At 40.2% G+C, this 21,909-nt stretch overlaps 1 protein-coding gene across 4 annotated transcripts in view; it reads left to right on the top strand.

Annotated features, from left to right (window-relative positions):
- Positions 1 to 21,909, top strand: part of LOC119659063 (feline leukemia virus subgroup C receptor-related protein 2) — a 159,582-nt gene that overhangs the window by 60,684 nt on the left and 76,989 nt on the right. For all 4 annotated transcript variants that reach the window (XR_005250316.1, XM_038066975.1, XM_038066974.1 and 1 more), the window contains exons 2-5: positions 13,360 to 13,559; positions 14,320 to 14,431; positions 19,806 to 19,908; positions 20,406 to 20,534. Coding sequence is in view for 3 of the 4 variants with exons in the window: in XM_038066975.1 (XP_037922903.1) it covers positions 13,451 to 13,559; positions 14,320 to 14,431; positions 19,806 to 19,908; positions 20,406 to 20,534 (453 nt within the window). In the remaining variant the exon portion in view is untranslated. The remainder of the gene's footprint in view (positions 1 to 13,359; positions 13,560 to 14,319; positions 14,432 to 19,805; positions 19,909 to 20,405; positions 20,535 to 21,909) is intronic.

The following is a 21,909-nucleotide window of genomic DNA, read 5'->3' on the forward strand; positions in this document are numbered from 1 at the left end:
GGAGACTGCAGAGTCGGAGAAGCGGACCCTCGAAGCCTGTCCCAAGTATGATATCAAAATCATACTTGGAGATTTTAACAGACAAGTAGGGACGGAGCCCGTATTTACGCGATACATCGGCTTCCGTAGCTTACATAGGGATACCAACGATAACGGACTGGATATTATTCAGTTAGCATTGTCGCACGAAATGGTTGTTAAAAGCACCTGGTTTTCCCGGAAAGCGGGACCATTTTCAACAAAATTGACCACGTGCTAATCGAACGCCGTCACCTCTCAGTCTTGATGAATGTCAGAATCTCTAGGGGGGGCAATATAGACTCGGATCACCATCTCGTTAGCATGGTGCTCCGAGCTCAAATAACAACACCGTCCAGAATCCCCTCTGGCAATCAGGTAAGAGTTGACCCTGACCCGCAATAACCGCAGTCAAAGAGAACCTGGAGATGAAGCATCAATAAATGTAAAGTACAGGGAAAAACCGTACCAGACGCAGAAGTTTTACCAACAAGTCAGCAGGATGAGCCTTTCACAACACGATGTTCATCCTGTCGAAATAAAGAGAGAAATCTAATTACTGGCCAAATGTGGATATTGGAGCGATGGTTGAGTATTTTGATGAATTGCTCAACAATCAAAACATCGGGGAGTTCGGGGTCCCGCCAACTGAAGATGACAGACAAATGCTGCCACCATCAAGCATTGAAGAAACAGTCCACGCAATCTACCGGATTAAAAATCATTAATCGGCAGGAGCCGTTGGAATTACAGCTGAATTGGTTAAATATAGAGGCGACCAATTACATGAAACAATCCATCAATTTATACTCATGGAGCGGGGGAGCGAATCAATGCCTGATGACTGGCAACGAGGCATCAACTGTCTCATACATAAAAAAGGAGATATCACGCAGTTCAGCAATTATAGAGGTATCACGTTGCTGAGTACCGTCTATAAGATATTCTCCTCTATCTTGCTAAGCCAGATAGCCCCATATTCCCAAATCATCATTGGCCCATACCAAAGAGGCTTTACTCAAGACAAATCAGCAATAACAAATCCACCCAACTACTGCAGGCGGCGTGAAATCTTGGGCAATTAAAGAAGGCAAGACGAAGTACATGATGGCAACGTCAGCGAAAAAACCAAAACGGAAAGGACGAACAACATCGAATCACACTGGTCGAACGAAAACAGTGAATTTAGGAGACTACAACTTTAAGACCGTTGAAAATTTCTCCTCTCTAGGGTCGAAAATCTCAACCAATAACAGCTACGACGACGAAATCCGCGCACGGTTGTTGGCTGTCAACAGAGCCTAGTTCAGCTTACAAAAACTGTTTCGCTCAAAACGCCTCACTATAGAGTCAAAGCTCTTATTATGCAAGACCTTGAACCGGGGTCTCTGCCGTTCGTTATTAAGGCAAGCCTAGACCGGATACCAGGCGGAAATGGCAGCAAAACGCTCCTCCTCGAAAGAAACTGGCTAAGGAAAACGCCACTATATCAGAAAATCGAAAAGTCATTAATGCATAGTGGCTGGTTAGCAGCGGTTTTTTTCCATACAAACACTTACGGATGAGTTACTAACAGAAGTTAGTAAAGTAGCCATCTATATCGCTTACGCGGAAGCACATCTAAGCAGGATGCTTATAAGGTAAATAGAATACACGTTTACTATAGGTTTTGGAATATGGCACACTGCTTTGAAAATCGGACTTCATACATAGCGTAAGAGTAACGTCAGGCAAAAACCTGGTGACTGCTAGAGCTATAGTCTGGAAACGCTAGCATGTGTTTGATTTAGGGGAAATGCACATGTGCAAACCATAGATATAAAAAGCGTATTACCATCGTTGGACATAGGGAATATTGACATAGCAGTTCCACCGAGCACAGAAGGGAAGAAAAGGTGAATACACTCCAAGAATTTTCCGAGTCGAAGTACAACTCCTACCACCAAATCAAGAGAGTAGTCCGAAATTTCAACAATTCCTTCGAAGAGCCCATGAGCGAAGTGAATTCAGTGGTCAGGTTTATGGCTGTTGCAAGGCTCCCAAAGTGGCCTCATCGGGAATTGTTTTAACAAAAGCTTAGAGTAAGCCAAATTAGAAAGACGAGACTATGCCAAAACGGACAAAGAGAAGGAGTTTCAATTTGGGACTGAGAAAGCATACTTCAAGATGGAATGGATGGTCTGTAGGACCGGAGAGAAAGTCTTCTTCTCTCGTGATCGGCTTCGCCATTTGGCTCTATCGAATGCCTGATCTAGGTGCTATCTCGGGGTTTTCAAATCCGCATCCAGCGTATCAAGCCACCGTTGCTTAGGTCTGCCTTTTGGTCGTTTACTATCGACTTCGATGTTCAGACCAATCTTGGCAAGTGAATTCTCGTCTGCACGAATTGCGTGACCATACCATCGAAGACGCCTGTCTCGCAACTTTTCCACGATCGGTGCAACCCCATAACGATCGCGGAAAAGAAAGTATTTCGTACTATCTGTTTTAGATGTCTTGTTACATAGCCAGATCTAGCGTGTGCGAGTATGATACATCTGAAAGATGCAAACGGCCTGGCGCAAAAGGGAGTCTGACATAGAATTGTAAGGAATACTTCGATTTCATGTTGCACGAAGGTGCAGGCTTTGATAGAAAGGGCCATGTCCCATTAAGCAATCTTTTGGGACGGATAGTCCAAAAGCTTTATTTGGATATGACAATTATTATGGGCCTACATCGAGGCAAAGACAGCACGATATAAAAGTGGAAGGCATGCTATTTGGATGACAGGTAGGTGTCCGCTCCAGGAAATTAGCACAGCTGATGATTGGACTCCAAAAGTATGTAATATAGTAAGCGAACCCATCAGCTGTATTCAGGAAAAGCTTCGAAGCTTGGAAGACTTTCGAAGGAGAGAGAACAATTCTCGCCGTAGGAAGAAGCTAACAAAAGGTAAAGTCTGCCCCAGGATGTAATGTTCACAGATAGTTTCGTGAGGGCACGTCTGTGGGGAGAGCTGATTTTAGTAAGTTAAAATACAGCACTCTAGTTTCCGATGTTTTCACCTCTATAAAGAGGAAAATACATTATACACACGGTCATACAAACGGAGAGAGAGGTAGATAGATAAAGGAAGGAACATAGAGAGAGATATACAGGTAGATAGACGGGCAGGCATATAGATCGGTTTACGCAAAATCTTAAAAAGCTTGATTATTTAAAACAAGATTATTAGTTCCGTTTATTTGTTTAAACAATGGGAAAATCAAAAGCACGAAAAATGTAGGCAAACAATGTAATTTTTAGTGGAATAAACAGAACCTCAAAAGTACTTAAATATCTCTTAATCATAACAGTTTTCCGGACCAAAAACAGCAGTAACTCCGCTAATTAGAGAACGAATAAGTTCTGAGTATCATCTGGAATAAACCAAAACCTTTTCCTTCTGCTTTAGCTTTGGTGGTCAAAGGGTAGTATAGGTCCCAGGGCGAAACGTGGATTGGTACCCACGATGGAGCATAAAACCTGGGAAATGCCTGCTGCACCAACACCAACAGCTCTACTACCAAACCCTATCTCCGACCGCTGGGAGCTCTTTCTTAACGAAAAGCTGCAGACGGAGAAGGATAAAGGCGAGTCTCCCGTGCCTACAAACGGGACAAATTGTACCAACTGGTCCTCCAGGTTGGGGGTTGGGTCGGGCTGACAACCCTACACGGAAAACAACTTGTTACGAAGCCACAACAGGAGCCTCGGACTGGACGGATTATACAACGACGAACCCGGCAACGACAACGGAATAACGATTTGCGCATTTTCTTATGGAACATGCGCTCCCTGTATAGAGATGAAGCTGATAACAAGCTAGCCGATACCCTGTCCCAATATAGGGCTGACGTAACAGCATTACAGGAGATGCGTTGGACAGGGACAGGTTTCCTGGAGAAGAGCCACTACACCATATATTATAGTGGCCATCCAGTAAACCATGTGCTCGGAGTAGGTTTCTTAGTCAGCCAAGAAATGAAACCTACTGTTATCGGCTTTGAAAACATAAGCGTTTGCGAGACAAGTTTAGAAATATAAACCTCATTAACGTTCACGCCCATACAGAGGAGACTACAGAGTCGGAGAAGGATACCTTCTACGAGGCAGTAGAACGAACCCTCGAAACCTGTCCCAGATATGACATCAGAATCATACTTGAAGATTTTAACAGCCAAGTAGGGAAGGAGCCCGCATTCAGGCGATTCGTTGGCTCCCATAGCTTACACGAAAATACAAATGATAAGGGTCACACGAAATGGTTGTTGGAAGTACCTGTTTTGCGCGAAAAGCGGTCTACAAACATACGTGGGCCTCTCCAGACGGGACCACTTTCAACCAAATTGAACACGTGTTGATCGAACGCCGCCACCTCTCAGCCTTGATGAATGTCAGAACATATAGGGGGCCAATATAGACTCGGATCACTATCTCGTTGGCATGGTGCTCCGAGCTCGAATAACAATGCCACCTAGACTCCCCTTTGACAATCAGGTGGGAGTTAACACTGAAGCCATCCATAGCACAACCCTCCACGACACCTATAAGAGGGAAATGGATGCCGAAATAACCGCTGTGAACAGCGGGCCCGGAGATGAAGCATCAACAAATGATATCCACAATCACCTGAAGAACGTTATCATGGATGCGGCCAGAAACATACTTGGCCCCAGCCGCAAAAGGAGTCGGAACGGCTGGTTTGACGATGAATGTAAGCTAGCAACGGAACGGAAGAATGCCGCATACCGAGTAATGTTGCATTCTCAAAGAACGCGGGCACGCGCAGAGACTTATCACGAACTCTGTCGAGCGGAGAAGCGACTTCACAGACGGAAAAACTAAGCCTGGGAGAACCAAAAAGTCTGTGAACTAGAAAATTACAGGGAGCAACCGCACCAGGCGCGCAAGTTTCACCAACAAATCAGCAGGATGAAGCCTTTTATATCTCGATCCTCATCCTGCCAAGACAAAGAGGGAAATCTGATTTCCGACAGAATGGGCATATTAGAGCGATGGATTGAGTATTTTGATGAGCTACTGAACAACCAGAAAATCGGCGAGTTGGAGGTCCCGCCAATTGAAGACGACGGAGAAATACTGCCACCACCAAGTTTAGGAGAAACAGTCCGTGCAATTCATAGACTAAAAAATCATAAGTCGACAGGAGTCGATGGAATTACAGCCGAATTGGTTAAATATGGAGGCGACCAGTTACACGAAGTGGTTCATCAACTTGTGCTCAAGGTATGGGACAGCAAATCAATGCCTGACGATTGGCAACGAGGCATTATCTGTCTCATACATAAAAAGGGAGATATCACACAGTGCAGCAATTATAGAGGTACCTGAGTACCCCATACGCCCAGAACATAATTGGCCCATACCAAAGAGGCTTCACCCCAGACAAATCAGCAAAGGATCAGATTTTCTCTCTGCGGCAAGCGATAGAAAAACTATTGGAATATGGACAACAGTTGCACTATCTATTCATCGAATTTAAAGCCGCTTGTGACAGCATAGCCAGGGTAAAACTGTACACGGGCCTGATCGGTATCCCGACGAAATTAATAAGACTGACTAGGCTGACCCTGACAAATGTACGAGGCCAGATAAATGCAGTAGGATCACTCTCAAGACCATTAGACATCAACAACGGTCTACGATATCATGCGTCCCCTTTAACCTGGCCCTCGAGAAAGTGATCCGTGATGCTGATGTAAATGCAAGAGGTACGATCCTCTTTAAGTCCACCCAACTACTGGCCTATGCTAACGATATCGACATCATGGGGAGAACGACCCGAGACCTATAAACTGCCTTCATCCAGATCGAGCAGGCGGCAATCGGCGCGAGATCTTGGGCTGCACATCAATGAAGGCAAGACAAAATATATGGTGTCAACGTCAGCACCGAGGACGAACCAACCAACAACATCGCACTGGTCAAACAGGAAGAATAAGGACAGGAGAATACAACTTTAAGACCGGTGACATTTTCTCCTATCTGGGGTCGAAAATCACAACCGATAACAGCTACGATGATAAAATCCGCGAACGGTTGTTGTCAGCCAACAGAGCTTATTTCAGCTTGCAAAGACTGTTCCGTTCGAAACGTCTCACCATAGGGTCAAAGCTCTTACTGTACAAGACTATGATCTTGCCAGCTGTCATGTATTCCTCGGAAACTTGTGTTCTTAGCAAGAAAAATTGCGAACTCTTTGCCGCGTTCGAGAGAAGAATCCTCCGAAGAATTTTTGGCCCCCTACATGAGGATGGACGATTCCGTAGCCTACAGAATAACGAAATCTATGAACGATACTGTGACCGTCCGGTTGTGGATAAAATCCGGCTCAATAGGTTACGGTGGGCGGGTCACTTAATCCGTATGGATGAGGATGATCCCACCCGGAAAGTCTATAAGGGCAATATCTATGGTAGAAAAAGAAGACGAGGCAGACCCTGCCTAAGATGGAGCGATGGCGTAGGTCAGGACGCCAGACAGCTTTTAGGGATATCGAATTGGTGGACCTCGGCGCAAAACCGGGATGTCTGGAGTTCCTTATTAAGGCAGGCCTAGACCGGATACCGGTTGTTGCGCCGTTGATGATGATGATGTAAAACAGGATTATTAGTTTCGTGTATTTGTTTAAACAGTGGGAAAATCAAAAGCACGAAAAATGTTGTCAAACAATGTAATTTTTAGTGTAATGAACAGAACCTCAAAAGCACCTAAATATCCCTTAATCATAACGGTTTTCCAGACCAAAAGCGACAGTGCTAATCAGAAGAAGAACAACTTCTGAGTATTATCTGGAATAAACCAAACCCTTTTTCTCCTGCTTTAACGAAAGAAGAGAGGAAAATACTTTCTAGTTACTAGAAAAGATGAAGATACTTCTTACGTTACTAAAATCTAACTGAAATGTAATCTTACGTTTATATCTGACTTCCACCTTATACAATTGTACATTAATCTAGTTTTTTCGCACTTTCATATTTTGTTATCTTCATCTGATTGAAGTAATTAAGAATAGTACTCGTACTTCGATATTCCATGCTTAACTCTACACATACCTGATAAGTAACTGCCTCGTTGAGATTATTGACCCACTTAAAAAAAATTAATAAAATAAAGCGAACGTAACGTAACGTGCCCCCAGAATACCAAAATCGACCTTCAACACTCCACGTGCTACAAAGGTAGACTGAATTCCGGTGGAATCGGTGCAACTTTGTTAGTATGAAATCTGTAGAAATGTTGAAAACGTGTTTATATTGTAGATTTCGTTGTAAAGTGATTATTATTGTTGTTGCAAAGTAGAAGGCTTTCCTTACATTTTCTAAGAGTACATTGATTGCAATATTGTTCACAAATGCCGATGATAACAACTACAAAAATGTTCAGAGATTTATTCATACTTAGCAGTATTGCAAGCGATTATTAATTTGTTGATTTGTTGTGTACACATGTAATATGTGTAATACTTCGAAAGAAGGTTATGGTTATCTCATAATAATATTAAAATAACGGAAAATACAATTGAATGAAACAGATAAGTAAAGTTTGGGACACTTTGAGTTGTTACACTAAATTTAGGGGTAAAGAGGGCAAATTTCCTATTTAAAGTAATTCCATAATTACACATTAATAATCCGAATATTTTCCCAAAGAGAGAGTTGAAAAAAAGATAATAAGAAAAGATTTAATAAGTATTTTTTTTTGTCTCAAAATTAAGGATTCATAGATTCATCCAGGGAAGGGACAACTCATCAGGCACTGCCCTGGGATTGATCAAGTGGATGCGATTCAAGACTCCCTCTATCCTAAAACGAAATTAGTTCCACTTCACCCGGAACTAGGTTGCTTTCGTTCTAAATAGAATTGATATCCTTCCGCGTTTGATGTCGCGGCACTACCAGAGCAAAGGTGCAGCAGCGTCTGATGAGTTGCCTGAACCTAAAACGAAACCATCAAACCTCTTTTTTGAAATATCTGAAAACATTTGGTGACAAAAATTCGATTTAATGTTACTTGGTGGCCGTATATTTCATTTGACTTTTCAATCTTTGAAACTTCAACTTTTAATTCTGAAACTGTGAAGACGTGCTCCGTCTTTCTTGATAACCCCAGAATCATAGATGAGATAAAGACTTTGTAAGGGGGTCGGGTAGGACAGTAACACCAGAAAAATTTGCTGTGAATATGTTTGCGTTAAAAAAAAAGCGCAGTGCAGTTGACCACAAGAAAGGAGCATTTAATGTAGAAACGAAAGAAGCAAGCCTAGCGTTGTTAAGAGTGATGCCCTAGAGGGAAGAACTAGAACTGAGTCCATCTTTTAGCTTTGTCGAAGTCAGGGTGCTCATTACCCTTTGTTAAAGCGAAGATTTGATGGATAGGAATTTCATGCATTACAAGCATATAATGTCACTCTTGCGAAGAGTTCAACCTCCGGAGGAGGAGCCTACAGATGATCATGCCAAGTTAACAAAGTTTTGCTTTAGACAAAACATCTGCTGTCAATACCGTGTTGAAATCGTTCGAGATTGCTCTATGGATTCTCAGAATTTCTCAACACTCTGTGACTTAATTATACCTGTTCTGCTATACCTGTTCATTAAAATTGCAGATTCCAATATTAATTGATTGGAATACGTAATCTCTTGGGACCTTTATTGTTTCAACATTTAATTATATAATTATAAGTTCTGCGAAAAATAGTGCTACCAATGATTATGTATAATCAAATTCAATTCTGCTTGTATAATTGGTTTAGTTTACGAATCAGAGTTAATTACTCATTCAACTGCGGCTTAGTTCTCCAGTTGCGGCATACTTTGAATAGCTTAGGGGTTGTTTTAGTTTAATTTACTGGGGAGAATCGCAGCACCGAGTACTCATTCCATTGTTAGGTCCATTGTACTATCCACGTAAATCGCCTATTTAATGGGTTCGTCCCTACGGCGTTTGGAGGCTTTAGTGAAACTGAAAACATTCTCCAGAGGCAGAGAGTGTGCAGATTCTTCATTGAAGAAAACCTTGCCAAGGTCTCTTCGTCACATTGGCTGCACATAGCCGAAACCACCACTCCTAAATTTTCCATATCTCAGCTGCGTGAAGCCTTGCCATTTCTCCCTTCAGAGTAGACTTCACAGTGGATAGCTGGACTCCGAAAGCTGGTTCTGGCTCTACCATTGTGGAACCAGACCCTCGGCGAGCGAGTCTGTCAGCCTCCTCATTACTAGCGATGTTTGAGTGCCTGAGGAATGCTTCGTTTAGTCGGCCAAGTTTCAGCACCACCTGATTACAACTCCACACCAACTGGCCTGATATGTCGTTGCTGTTTAATGCTGATAATGCAGAATGGTGCGACCCCTCTACTTTTGTCGCAGACATTCTTCTGCTGCCAATGAAATGGCATATATTTCCGAATGTAATATGGTCGCCATTTTTCCGAGGGGTCGGGCCTGTTCCATAATCGGATTCCCCGAGAACACCCCTGCACCCGATCCGCCCTCCATGACTAAAACGTCGGTGAAAATTATTAAGTCTGTAATCTGAAAAGATTCATAGCTATTTATCGACTGGAACCCTTCTTCTGTTTTAGTTATTACGACAGTGTATGTCTTTTCAAAGACGAATCTGGAAACCATATGATCGGCCGGAATCAGAGCTACCGGATTTTCAGATAGACACATGAGCGTATGATTGGCCGCCTTTCCCCCTCCAATGGTATTGAGTCTGTTTTTCTGTTTACTTCCAAGTGAATGGGAAATAGATTTAGGATAGCTTCAAATGCCACAGTCGGCATAGTACTCATTGCTCCAATAATACTTACTGCGTTAGCAAAGTACAGTCAGTTGTTAGCAAAGTACAGTCAGCACCACCAGACGATGCATGCATACTTCAAAATTGGTTTTATTATGGATGTATACATCCAGTATATCCGTTTTGGTGAAAGTCCCCAGGTCTTAACTGTGGGCAGCACCTAAGACATCCTGCCTCAATAGACTTATGGCCGACCAATATGTGGATTTGTCTCCACTCTAGCATCGATCCAACTTATTAACAGCGGATGAATTCCATGCTGTGTTGCCGCATTAAAAATTGCGCCTAAAGTCATATTCTTTCTTTTGGGCGGAAATGCCGTTGGCGATTTCAAACTGAAGCCTTTACTGGTATACCATTCGGAAAATCCAAGGACCTTGAAAAATATTTCCAAAACCACGCTGCCAGTTATTTAGAGACATAATAAAAAGGTTTGGATAGTTTTGGCGTTATTTACTGAATGGTTTAAAAATGAATATTGTCCAGGAGTCAAAGAATACTGCAGGAAGAACAGCTTATCGCAAGAGGTTTTGCTATCAGTCGATGATGCGCCTAGACATCCTGCAACTCTCAACCGAAGCAATAAAAATGTGAAAATGGTCTTCCTACCGCCAAATACCACTTCCCTGCTGCAACCCATGAACCAAGTGTAATTGCTACCTTTAAAGCATACTCTCTGCGTCGAACTTTCAGGCAGTTGGTGGAACGTTTAGACGATATAATCGCATTGGATAACGATAGGCAATTATCAATTAAAGAAATCTGGAAAAATTTTGATATTCTCAAGGCTATTGAAAATATTGAAGCTTCTTGGAAAGAGGTAACTAGTGGCACAATGAACAAAACCTGGCGTAAAATCTGGCCAGAAGCGGTTGAGTCTCCTTCCTGCATTGATATCGACAGCGATTCACTAATCAACAGAGAAATTCTTGAGATTGCGAAAACTATAGGTTTTGACGAAGTCGATGAAGGGGATATCATTGACGTAATTAATACACCTCAAGCAGGCGGCGCGAGATCGTAGGCTGCACATCAATGAAGGCAACGTCAGCACCGAAGACGAACCAACCAATAACATCAAACCGCACTGGTCAAACAGGAAGAATAATGATAGGAGAATACAACTTTGAGACCGTTGACAATTTCTCCTATCTAGGGTCGAAAACCACAAGCGATAACAGCTACGATGATGAAATCCGCGTACGGTTGTTGTCAGCCAACAGAGCCTATTTCAGCTTACAAAAACTGTTCCGTTCGAAAAATTGCGAACTCTTGGCCGCGTTCGAGAGAAGAATCCTCCGAAGAATTTTTGGCGCCCTACATGGGGATGGAAAATTCCGTAGCCTACACAATGACGAAATCTATGAACGATACCATGACCGTCAGGTTGTGGATAAAATCCGGCTCAATAGGTTACGGTGGGTGGGTCACTTAATCCGTATGGAAGAGGATGATCCCACCCGGAAAGTTTATAAGGGCAATATCTATGGTAGAAAAAGAAGACGAGGCAGACCCTGCCTAAGATGGAGCGATGGCGTAGGTCAGGAAGCCAGACAGCTTTTAGGGATATCGAATTGGTGGACCTCGGTGCAAAGCCGAGATGCCTTATTAAGGCAGGCCTAGACCGTTGCGCCGTTGATGATGATGAATACTCCTCAAGTGCCACTTTCCAACGAAGAGTTGTTGAATGTTGTAACATCATCATCATCATCAACGGCGCAACAACCGGTTTATGAATGTTGTAACAGATAACACATATTTAGTACAACAAAATTTAGACGACGAAGAAAAAGAGTTTCCAATCAAAAAAATTTTCAAATTTTTAAAACACATTGGGAAGGCGTTCGAGTATTTGGAGGATGATCGAGACAATGAAAAAAGACAGACCGTGTCCGTGACCGGTGTCCTTTTCAATAAGTAAAAGTGTTAAATGTTATCGGGAATTGTACAAATCAAGAAAACTTAAAGCAAGACGGAAAACTTTAAATAAATTTTCCGAACCCTCAACATCTGGGACAGTTTTTCAACTGCAAACCTCAGCAGGGATTCATCGTGATTTGTCATCAAGTGATGAGGAGTTACTCATAAATATTCATATTTCTATACATTTATACTTTTATAATATTTTCTCATAAATTCTCTTTATTTTGATAGTTTAAACTAAAAACTTTCACTTTTTTGTATGTATTTTGAATTGATTCTTAATATGTGCTATATGCGAAATGTTCGTTTTGGTACTGCATAGGCAACAAGCGACAAATAACAAAGAATTCTACTCCTCTTTACCCTTTGCATACGAGCATGTATTTCTTAAGCTTCGACTTATCACATTTTCCACTTATAACATGCATTCATGGAACCAATTAACGATAAGTCGAGGTATGCCTGTACTTTTCCTCGATGTATAATTCCTTTTCTCCTATTTCATGTTTTCTCCGATTGGGAGCAGACTGGCACACATTTTCAACAATAACCCCTTCTTGCTCACTCCTTAGTCGCGTAATTCACTAACTACCTTGACCCCAATGTTCGTCCCAGTCAAGACAGAATTTCTAAACTCTGTTACTAAAATCCGAACAATGCATTTCCCTGCCTCTGATGATAATTTTTAATAAAAACCTCAAAGGTTTTAGACGGAAAATATTTCAACGGCTGGTTGACTACTTACTTTTAGGAAACATCCGTTCACTGCTGTCCACCTACTAGACTTCACCAATTAGGTATTTAAATATCTAACTTCTCCCCAGAAACTGCTCGCCATCTAGACAGATTTACCGAAGCGTCTTGGAATCTATTAATTACATGGTACTTTTGTCCAAACTTGCCTCTCTGAACATTCGTGCTTCCAGGATACCTGGCTTCATATTGGCCACCTCTTTTGCGTTTGACTCGGTTCAACCAACTTTTCGACTTCCTCATTCGAAGCATTCTTGAATATTTCTCCGTGTTCTGGGCTTCTTCTAGCAACTGTGATGTGCCTTGACTAGACAAAATGCAATGCAACTTGTCCCGGTCCCCTTTCTTCAAAAACAGCTTCTTTTGTGCTCAACCTTCCTCGATATGTGTACTATCTTAAAACTTTCCACTAGCCTGATGGATTGCTACGGATTTACTGATATCACTTACCACACAACTTTCAGATTCTTTCTTCTTATTGAACATTTTAAATGGTGTTGAAAACAAGCCCTTATAATTTATTTAACGATTAACTTCGTTCACATAACCCTTTAGTAATGATAGTGAATAAGTGAATTTTTTTTTTAATTGCTAAAAACATATATTTCTATGTAGATACAAAATTAAATGTAATTGGTGACAATAATTTTCTAATCTGCATTTCAGTTTAAAATATTCATACTTTTGTTGATATCCCACATCTCCCTATTTAGATACATGATTTTAATATATTTATATATTCCATTTCAAACTTTGTTTTTAATATAATAATAATAAATAATAAATTAGCCTTTTTTCTCATTTTCGTTACAGATTCATTTACAAAATGAATATATCGGTTGCGAAATAAAAACACAACAAATTTCGGATATTCTGTAAATAATTTCTCTCTACATATTCCAAGATGGATCTAAAAGAAAAGCCCACCAATGTCAGCACATCATCAGTGGCTGATAGCTATATTCCACCTAGTAAGTCAACAGATCCAATTGGACCAGAAAAAGTGATACAAGGTAAATATAAAAAGATCTTTATGATTAAAATATTAGTTAAACGCAAAGCATTTTGCTTTGAATTTGAATTTTCTTGAAAATTTCAGTGTATCTTTTGGAAAATATTCTGTTCTTGTTCTGTGTAGTTTCACATAATTTTTCTTTCTTATGATTTAACTTAATGAAGTACAGGATTTATACCATTAACATTTCTAGCAATTAAAGTAATTAAAGGGACACAAAAGCGTTCCTTCGATAGTAAAATGCTGTTTTTGTGTAAATGCAGAACTTAGGGAAACAACTTAGTCCTTTCATCTGTGCTAGGCGCTGGTATTTCCACAGAAATGAAATTTTACTTGGCAAGGAACAGCGTTCATTTTAGTACTTTAATTAATGAAGTAACGAACTCATGCAGAAATATACAGTTTTGAATGATTTTTGAATACTCATGCCTATACATATTTTCCTAGTCGATTTTATGTAGGTCAGATACTTCATGGTTTTGAAATTATTTCATTTTTGTCCTTGCATTTTGCAATTTATGTTAGGGTTAGTCTTAACAGTTTGCAGTAAATATTAAAATGAAAAATAGATTATTATTTAATTTATTTTAATTGAACTCATTTTTGCTTTATTAAAAATCACCAATTTTCTGTATTCTAGTGAAACCAATCTCGAAATAACGAAAAATTGTGATCTCTCTAAAATTTAGCAATAAAACATACACAAAAATTTGCAGAACAATAGTATTAATGTAAATTTCATCTCGTTCCATTTACAGAATACAAAGTATACAAAATAAGATGGCTAGTGATATTTTTATTTGCATTTTATTCGGCATCAAATGCAATGCAATGGATCCAGTACACAATTATTAATAATATTATCGTGAAGTAAGTACTTAAACTCATGAAATTTTGGAAAATTAATAGTACCACGTAACACCTCTTTCGGCAATGAATTCAAAATCGAGGGCTATCAATTTTATTTAAGTCAGTTAAATCTTTCTGCTGATAGAGAGTAGCAACTGGGTTTCCTAATATTCCCTACGACTCTAAGTCTAAAGCAATTTTTTTCTGGTCACCATGAACGATAAGAAGTTGACAGTATATTTCTTAGTTATACTAGGACACTTTTAATCCCAAATTGCCTTTAGTAATTTTAGATGGGATTTTTAATATAATTTCCATGATGCTGCGAAAAGTTGAGTTGTATAGTTAACTTAAAAAATCAATCAACTTCTAGAATAGATTTGCGAAATTATGGATATTATTCTAGTTTCAACCTTGGATATTTGAAACAACACGAATTGATTGAATTCATACAAACGCATTTCCTCAATTATAGGATGTTACAGCTATGAAAACATGCTTCCACTATCTATAAATGCTAATGAAAACTTCTAGCCGCTTGCTTCAAAGACTATTCGACATATGTTATGTGACCCATCGGGGAAGATAGTATTTTCTTCTCAAACTTTCCCTGGGCTTTGTAGTTATGCAATTTACTTGCTCAAAAGGGCAGTGTTAAGATATTTTAAGAGCAAGTATCAAGAGGTCTTCTTATACCAGCAAATGAATCTCCACAAACGTATCCTACATGACTAACTACCCACATTGGGCGCCATTTGTAAGAAAGTTTCGACAAAATTTTATTGATATCATTTTGGTCGGCCAATTGTAAATCACATAGTTTAAAATAGTAAAGATGGTGAGTAAGCCTCGCATAATTCTCCGATGATATAGAGAGCAAAAATGTTCTCCTCGATGATATAGAGAGCAAAAATCTGACTATCTTCTCCGAGATGACGCATATCTGCAATCTCCTGTTTCCTACCGTTGAAAATATGAAATGATTGCAATACTACATTCTTTGGATTTCTTTCATAGTCGTTTAATGTCGGATCCACACGTTTGCCTAACTTCCACAAGCAATAACGTCTTGGATTGTAATTCTGCTGATGTGGATTCGTGACATCTCTTCAACCAAGATATCTACCAGCAATAGCCCGTTTATAATTAACGCCGCGTCGTCTGATGTCGTTTGAAAGCCGATAATCACTCTCGGAGCACATAATTTGTACGAGCGCATTAGACTTCTCCTGAATTCTTTAGTCGTCAGTGCCGCAGCCCGTACAGGAGCGGTAAAGAGCAATACTGAGCTAGTGACATATTTGAGTTCGCCAATATTTGCCAGCATTCTCGAAAGTGCAGCGTGCAACAGTGCTCCCTTTTTTTCGACGTAATCAACATGCACTTTGAATTTAAGTCTGTTGTCGAACATCACCCCTAAGTGTTTTATCCCCTCCTTGCTTCTCATAGTCTGGCTCCCAAATCGAATTTTGAAGTATTTCAGGGTCTTCTGGCTTGTTATCAATACGGCTTCTGTTTTATTGCCTGCAAGTACTAGCCCGCAGTTTCCAGCCAACTCTCAACAATTCTCAAATATCTTCCATCACCGTCGCTTTATTGGCTGCTGCCTCAATCTCGTGAATGTTCTTTGCAACTACAACCGCAGCAACATCATCGACGAAACTTATTACTTTTACCCCTTCTGATAAATGCAGGTGGAAGGCTCCATCATACATGATGTTCCACAAGAGTGGACCCAGTACCGACCTCTGAGGAACTCCAACTGAGACACGGTCGTAATTTGTGCCTTTGTCCCTGTCGTACTTTTGCTCCCTCTCTGTAAAGTAGTTAGACACAATGTTTCTCAGCTTGCGTGGAGTGTTCATTTGGATGAGGGACGTTTTGATGGCCGCCTAATTTACTGAGTCGAAAGTATTTTTACGTCGATCGTAACCATTGCGCGGTTCTCTTCTGACACCAATCGCCACCTCTAACCTTCTATGGCAATGGCAGTGGTGTCTACCACCACCTTTAATACATCGACGATAGAGCGACCATTCCTGAATCCAAACTGCATATCAGAAAAAGCAGCTTTATTTTCAGCTGTCTCGCGCAATCTGTTAGCAATTATTCGCTCCAGTATCTTCCCCATCGTATCTATAAGGCATATTGAGCATGGGACGACTGATCGCCAAATTGTTTGTTTCGTTTTGGTAACAAAAGCAAACCTGCTGTTTCAATTTCTTTAGGGAATATCCCTTCATTGAAGCATTTTTGCATTGCTTGTATGAGCATTTCTGGTGTCACTTGGGCGGCCGCTTTCACTGCTCTATTGTGAATTCCATCTGATCCCGGTACTGTCTTGTCCTTTATTTTTTTCTTACATACCTGGGGCAATTCATCGTCAATGATACGCGGTATGCTCTCTAAACTAGCTGCACCGATTGTTTCGATGACTGTATTACATCTTTGCCAGAACAGTGTCTTCACTATCGATGCCAGCATTGTCGTACAAGTTCCTTGCGATGATTTCTTCCCCTTTACTTTAGACATCACTACTCCATAGGCTACATTCCAGTGGGTTATGTCAGCTTGCAGAGGTTTTTAAAGGTTCTGTTTTTGCTTTGTTTGATGAGTTTCAGCAAATCATGTATCAATTGTTTGAATGTGAAGAGCAGCTCCTGCAATTTCAATGTTCTCCTCAAACGCTTTTTCGAGCTTGCAGGCCCTTTGCCATCAGCGTCTTTATTTCCTTACTCCACCAGTAACATGATGAGTTTCCTTTTCTGAGAACTGTTTTCGGGATTGCAGCATCGCACGCGGTGGTAGCAGACTAATTTAGCTGTTTGGTCTACTTTTCTGCTTATCTTTAGTTCATACTGGCAGAGTTCATCACCAAGTCCAACGCATTTTGATCGAAGAGGCTATCCTTCCATATTGGGTCTGTCAGTTTGAAATTCTGCACGATCCTTTGCTGTTCGATTTCGATCACTACCGCCTGATGATCACCGTGAGTAAATTCTTCGCTAACCCACCTCCTCATCTTAGGCAGAAGCGAAAAGCTGGCGAAAGTGATGTCAATGATAGAACTCATACCAGCTTTACGATATGTGTTTACATCACCGTTATTTGCAATTTCGAATTCCAAAGACGCAGACGTTTCCAATAGCCTTTTACCTAGACGGCAGTATGCCTCTGTTACCCAAGCGTTGAAGTCACCGCCGATGACTAGTGGACTCCTAGCTTTTGCGTCTGTCGCCACATTGCCTACCATTGTCCGGAATTATTCTATTCTCCAACTATGATGCCGTTTATTTTAGCCTGGACGAAACCCTCCAATCGCTCTTCGATTAATAACAACACTCGCTCCCCGCATTCCCATACAGTGGTCCGTTTGCTCTTGTTATGAATGCACGCATTAATATCCGGTATTTTGCATAGTCCGCTGGTTAGAACCACGTCCACTCTCTCATCTATTATAGTTTGTGCCAGCAGATCCTGTGCCATCTGTTGATTTCGTAGTATTCAAGGCCCTCTTAAACACCCAACATTTATCACTGCCAGCTATGTGACACAAATTCAAGGGAAATCGCTTGCCTGCTCCGACGGCACTAACGCACTTGCAAGCGTGAGGATGGCGATGCTCCCAAAATCAAGTCAAACGTTCGTGGAGGTTTGGCCACAAATAAACGTCTATTTACTTCTGCCTACGCTAATGATATGGCGATACTCTGTAAATATCCCAAATCCAGTGTTAGATTTCGAAACTTCTATGATAGAATCACATGAAAGAGGTTGAACAATGGTTGTCCCACTGGAGAATCAAAGTCATTGAAGCAAAGTGTAGTCATGTCACCTTCATATTAAAAAAGCGAACAGGAATACACCTAGACAGAAGACTTACTTGGAAGAAACATATTGAGGCCAAAAAACGCAAGTCAAGCTGAGACTTGCTTTGACACTTCAATGAATTTTATAAGCTGCACTTGGAATTCAAAGTGCTGATATATTAAGAAAAATACTTTCCTGATGATGGGGGAACATTGCCATAAGTATCCCCTGCGGAAATCTGGGGTGCGGGATAGGGGCAGGTCGTTTCCGTTTTTTGGCCGACTTTACTGTCCTGCGCAGACCTCACCATGGAAGTGGGTTGATATCTGCCTGTTTGCAAAGTCATTTTGGATACTGTCGAGCTGCCTGTCTGTCTGTCAGTCTGCTTGTCTATCTATCTGCAAGCACATTTCGCACAAACGGATATACCTTTATTAACCAAAATTTCTAAAGATATGAATACTATAAAACCCCGCATATTCAGATAACGAAAGGCACGATTTTGGAGCATAAGAAAGGTTTTTCCTTCTGCATATAACCGTCTTGATTAATACCTTACTACTTAGCGACGCACTATAAACGACAGTCAATATAAAATTCCCACGAGGGAACAAGCAGTAGTAACCGTGGCAGAAAAGAACAAGAACGCCATTCTGCTTCCTATGTGACCCGATCAAAGTCTCACTTGAAATAGATTAAATGCTGACTGTTCGAAGCAACAACATTATGATTGACTTGTATTCCGCAGCTTGTCCTACTAATTCTACTCTTTGAGGCTGTCATCGCGTATTTTCCAAACCATTATGCAGTCCTTAGTATCTTCAATAGTCTGTTGATTGAAATTTTGCTGAAATAAATCAATAAAAGGGTCCCAGTACCTTTCTTTTTTTCGAGTTAATTGAGTATCAGATAACCGATTTATATTGTAAACAAATTTTGGAAAATTATGAATGAATTTCCATTTGTCATGTTTCCTACAAGTTTACTAATTTCAATAATGAAAACTGCAAGATTAACAGCCCAGATAAGACCAAACGTAACCTCAGATTTGCTATTCATTATTTCACTGACCGCAAAATATCACATAGCATTTTAATAGGCATTGTAACCAAAATTCAATAAAAGCCGCCATTCAATAAAAATAAGTAGCAATAACTGACATGGCATCTTTATATGATAAATACAAATTATTGTGGGCCAGGAGTATTAAAGCACTTCCGCTTGAATTTTCGGGACAAAATCCTTGCTGACTCCATTGAATTCAATTCAAGGCCCCATAAACAACGAAAGCAACAAGTATGAATTAATAAAATTTCAATCAAGTTCATACATCCTGTCAGGACCAAACTTGCCACAGTTCCTAATTTGAGTAAATTAAACGGCAGTAAAACCAAATCCATTTTCAGCCGCTTGAATTACTTTCCCGATTTTCTCGCTGAGGATACACACATATCTTCGTAAATGGTTACATCCTATCATACTCATAGAATAGTCTCCATCAAGCATCATTTATTTTAATTGCATACCATAGAATTCAATCCTGACGTTTAGAGCTGTCTACTTTAACCTTCTTGTATAACCGCAGATACTATAACGTAAGCGGAACATGGGTCGATTGGACTTCAATGATATACATGGCCATATACATTCCCCTAATCTTCCCAGGCAGTTGGTTTCTCGACAGAATGGTAAGTATCCTTGCTTGAATATTCTATGAAGCATTAAAAAAATGGATGAGTAGCACTTGAACTTTTAATTATAGGAGGAAGTAGTAATTGTAGTAACAATTTCTGGAGAATACGCAGTGTGCGTTGGAAAATAGTAAAGAGTGTTTTTCCATTAACATTTTATTATTCTTCACTCAGATTTAATGTAACAATTCAAAATTTTATCACTTACAATAAGATACAATCTCGGTACATAAATACTAGTTTTTTGCACTCATAATTATTCAAATTTTTGAATATTTCACCTCCCACTCGATCTGTTTAAAATCCTTCTAATTTATAACTACGTTTTTCTATCTATACACCTTCGCATGCATGCTGTTTCTTAAACTCAATACTTTTTTCAAAACTCACTATCACTCACTATCTTTTATTCTTCTTAAACCTACTTTGATGCAATCTACATTCTTGAACGTGACATTGTCCTTTCATATTTCCTTCTGTGTATCTCATTATAGGGTTTACGAATAACAGCTCTTGTCGGAATAACAGGCACGTGCATAGGAGCTTGGATAAAAGTTTTTTCTGTAGCACCGGATTTGTTCTACGTAGGCTTCATAGGACAAACTGTTATAGCAACAGCACAGGTGAGTATAATCTTAAGTACAAACTTCATAGGTAGATACTATCTACATTGATATGAATGTTTTATCACAGCTATTCATTAGTGGGTATTAAGGTGAACCTTCAATTACAATGATTATATTAAAAGTTTTTCATAATTTACTGACGACCATTGAGTAAATACTCAGAGTGAAAGATATATACATATTCGTATGTATGTAGGTCAAAGTAACTAGAATACTTTAAAGTCAGGAGTATGTAGTATCCAGAAAGGGAACTGTTACGTCAAACTGAAGATGATGCTCGGAAGCTACCAGTTCGATATGTATATGTACTGCTAATGAAAAATTCAATAGCAACTGAGTGAAATAAATTCAAGAGGAAAACTTTATGAGTAAATGATGAAGCGGATAACATCTTCTTCTTCCTTTTCTTCTTTTCTTCAGACTTTGTCCCGTTCACAAGCTCGTCGTGATCGGTTTCGTCATTTGGCTCTATCGAATGCCAGATCTGGGTGCCATCCAGCGTATCAAGCCACCGTTGTTTCGGTCTGCTTTTTGGTCGTTTACCATTGACTTCGATGTTCAGACCAATCTTGGCAAGTGAATTCTCGTTATCACGAATTGTCACTAGTCCAACGTCACATCTTCGTCTCCATTACCGCAAGATGCCATTCATTGTCTTTTATAGTCGGCCAACACTCAGAACCATAGAGAGTGACAGGACGAACGACATTGAGGTAAATTTTAGATTTGAGACGTTCATTGATATATCGATCACAAAGAACACCAGTTATGGACAGCATACGCAGCAATAAAATAGCTAATCCATCTATTATTGTATACATTGCCATATTATGCCGGAAATTTTCTGCCGGGAATAACTGCCGCTTTTTTTCTGCTAGGTTTCAACTACTCACATCTTTTCTTTTTACCCTTCCAAGCTACCATTCCTGATTCTTTTAGCACTGAAGAGCCAAAAAATAGCATAGGGGAAAGGATTTATTTACGACAGTTTTCTTGTCTTTAATGTTAAAAACAATTCTGTTGATTCAGGCAGGCAGACGAAATGCATTTGCGCACAATGTCGGTCTTAAAAAGATTACCGGTTAAAACACCTCGTTGTCAAATCCAGAACACTAACCCGGAACCGTTTGATATTATACCTTAGATCAGGCCTAGTTAGTGTAACAGCACAACCCCGTAGTTCAGGGAGCCTCAGCTATCATGGTATCTCTCCTATCCACCTCCCTCTTCTTCGCCTTAAGAATGCCTTGTATGTAACGGCCATTGTGTTCCAATCTGATGCAAAAGAAACAGGTAAGGCGGGCATCATCCACACATCCTTGCAATACACGCAATCGAAGAACCGTGATTTCCCGATTGTGTGTACTAAGTA

The sequence above is a fragment of the Hermetia illucens genome, chromosome 6, assembly GCF_905115235.1.
Source record: "Hermetia illucens chromosome 6, iHerIll2.2.curated.20191125, whole genome shotgun sequence".
Lineage (NCBI taxonomy): Eukaryota > Metazoa > Arthropoda > Insecta > Diptera > Stratiomyidae > Hermetia > Hermetia illucens.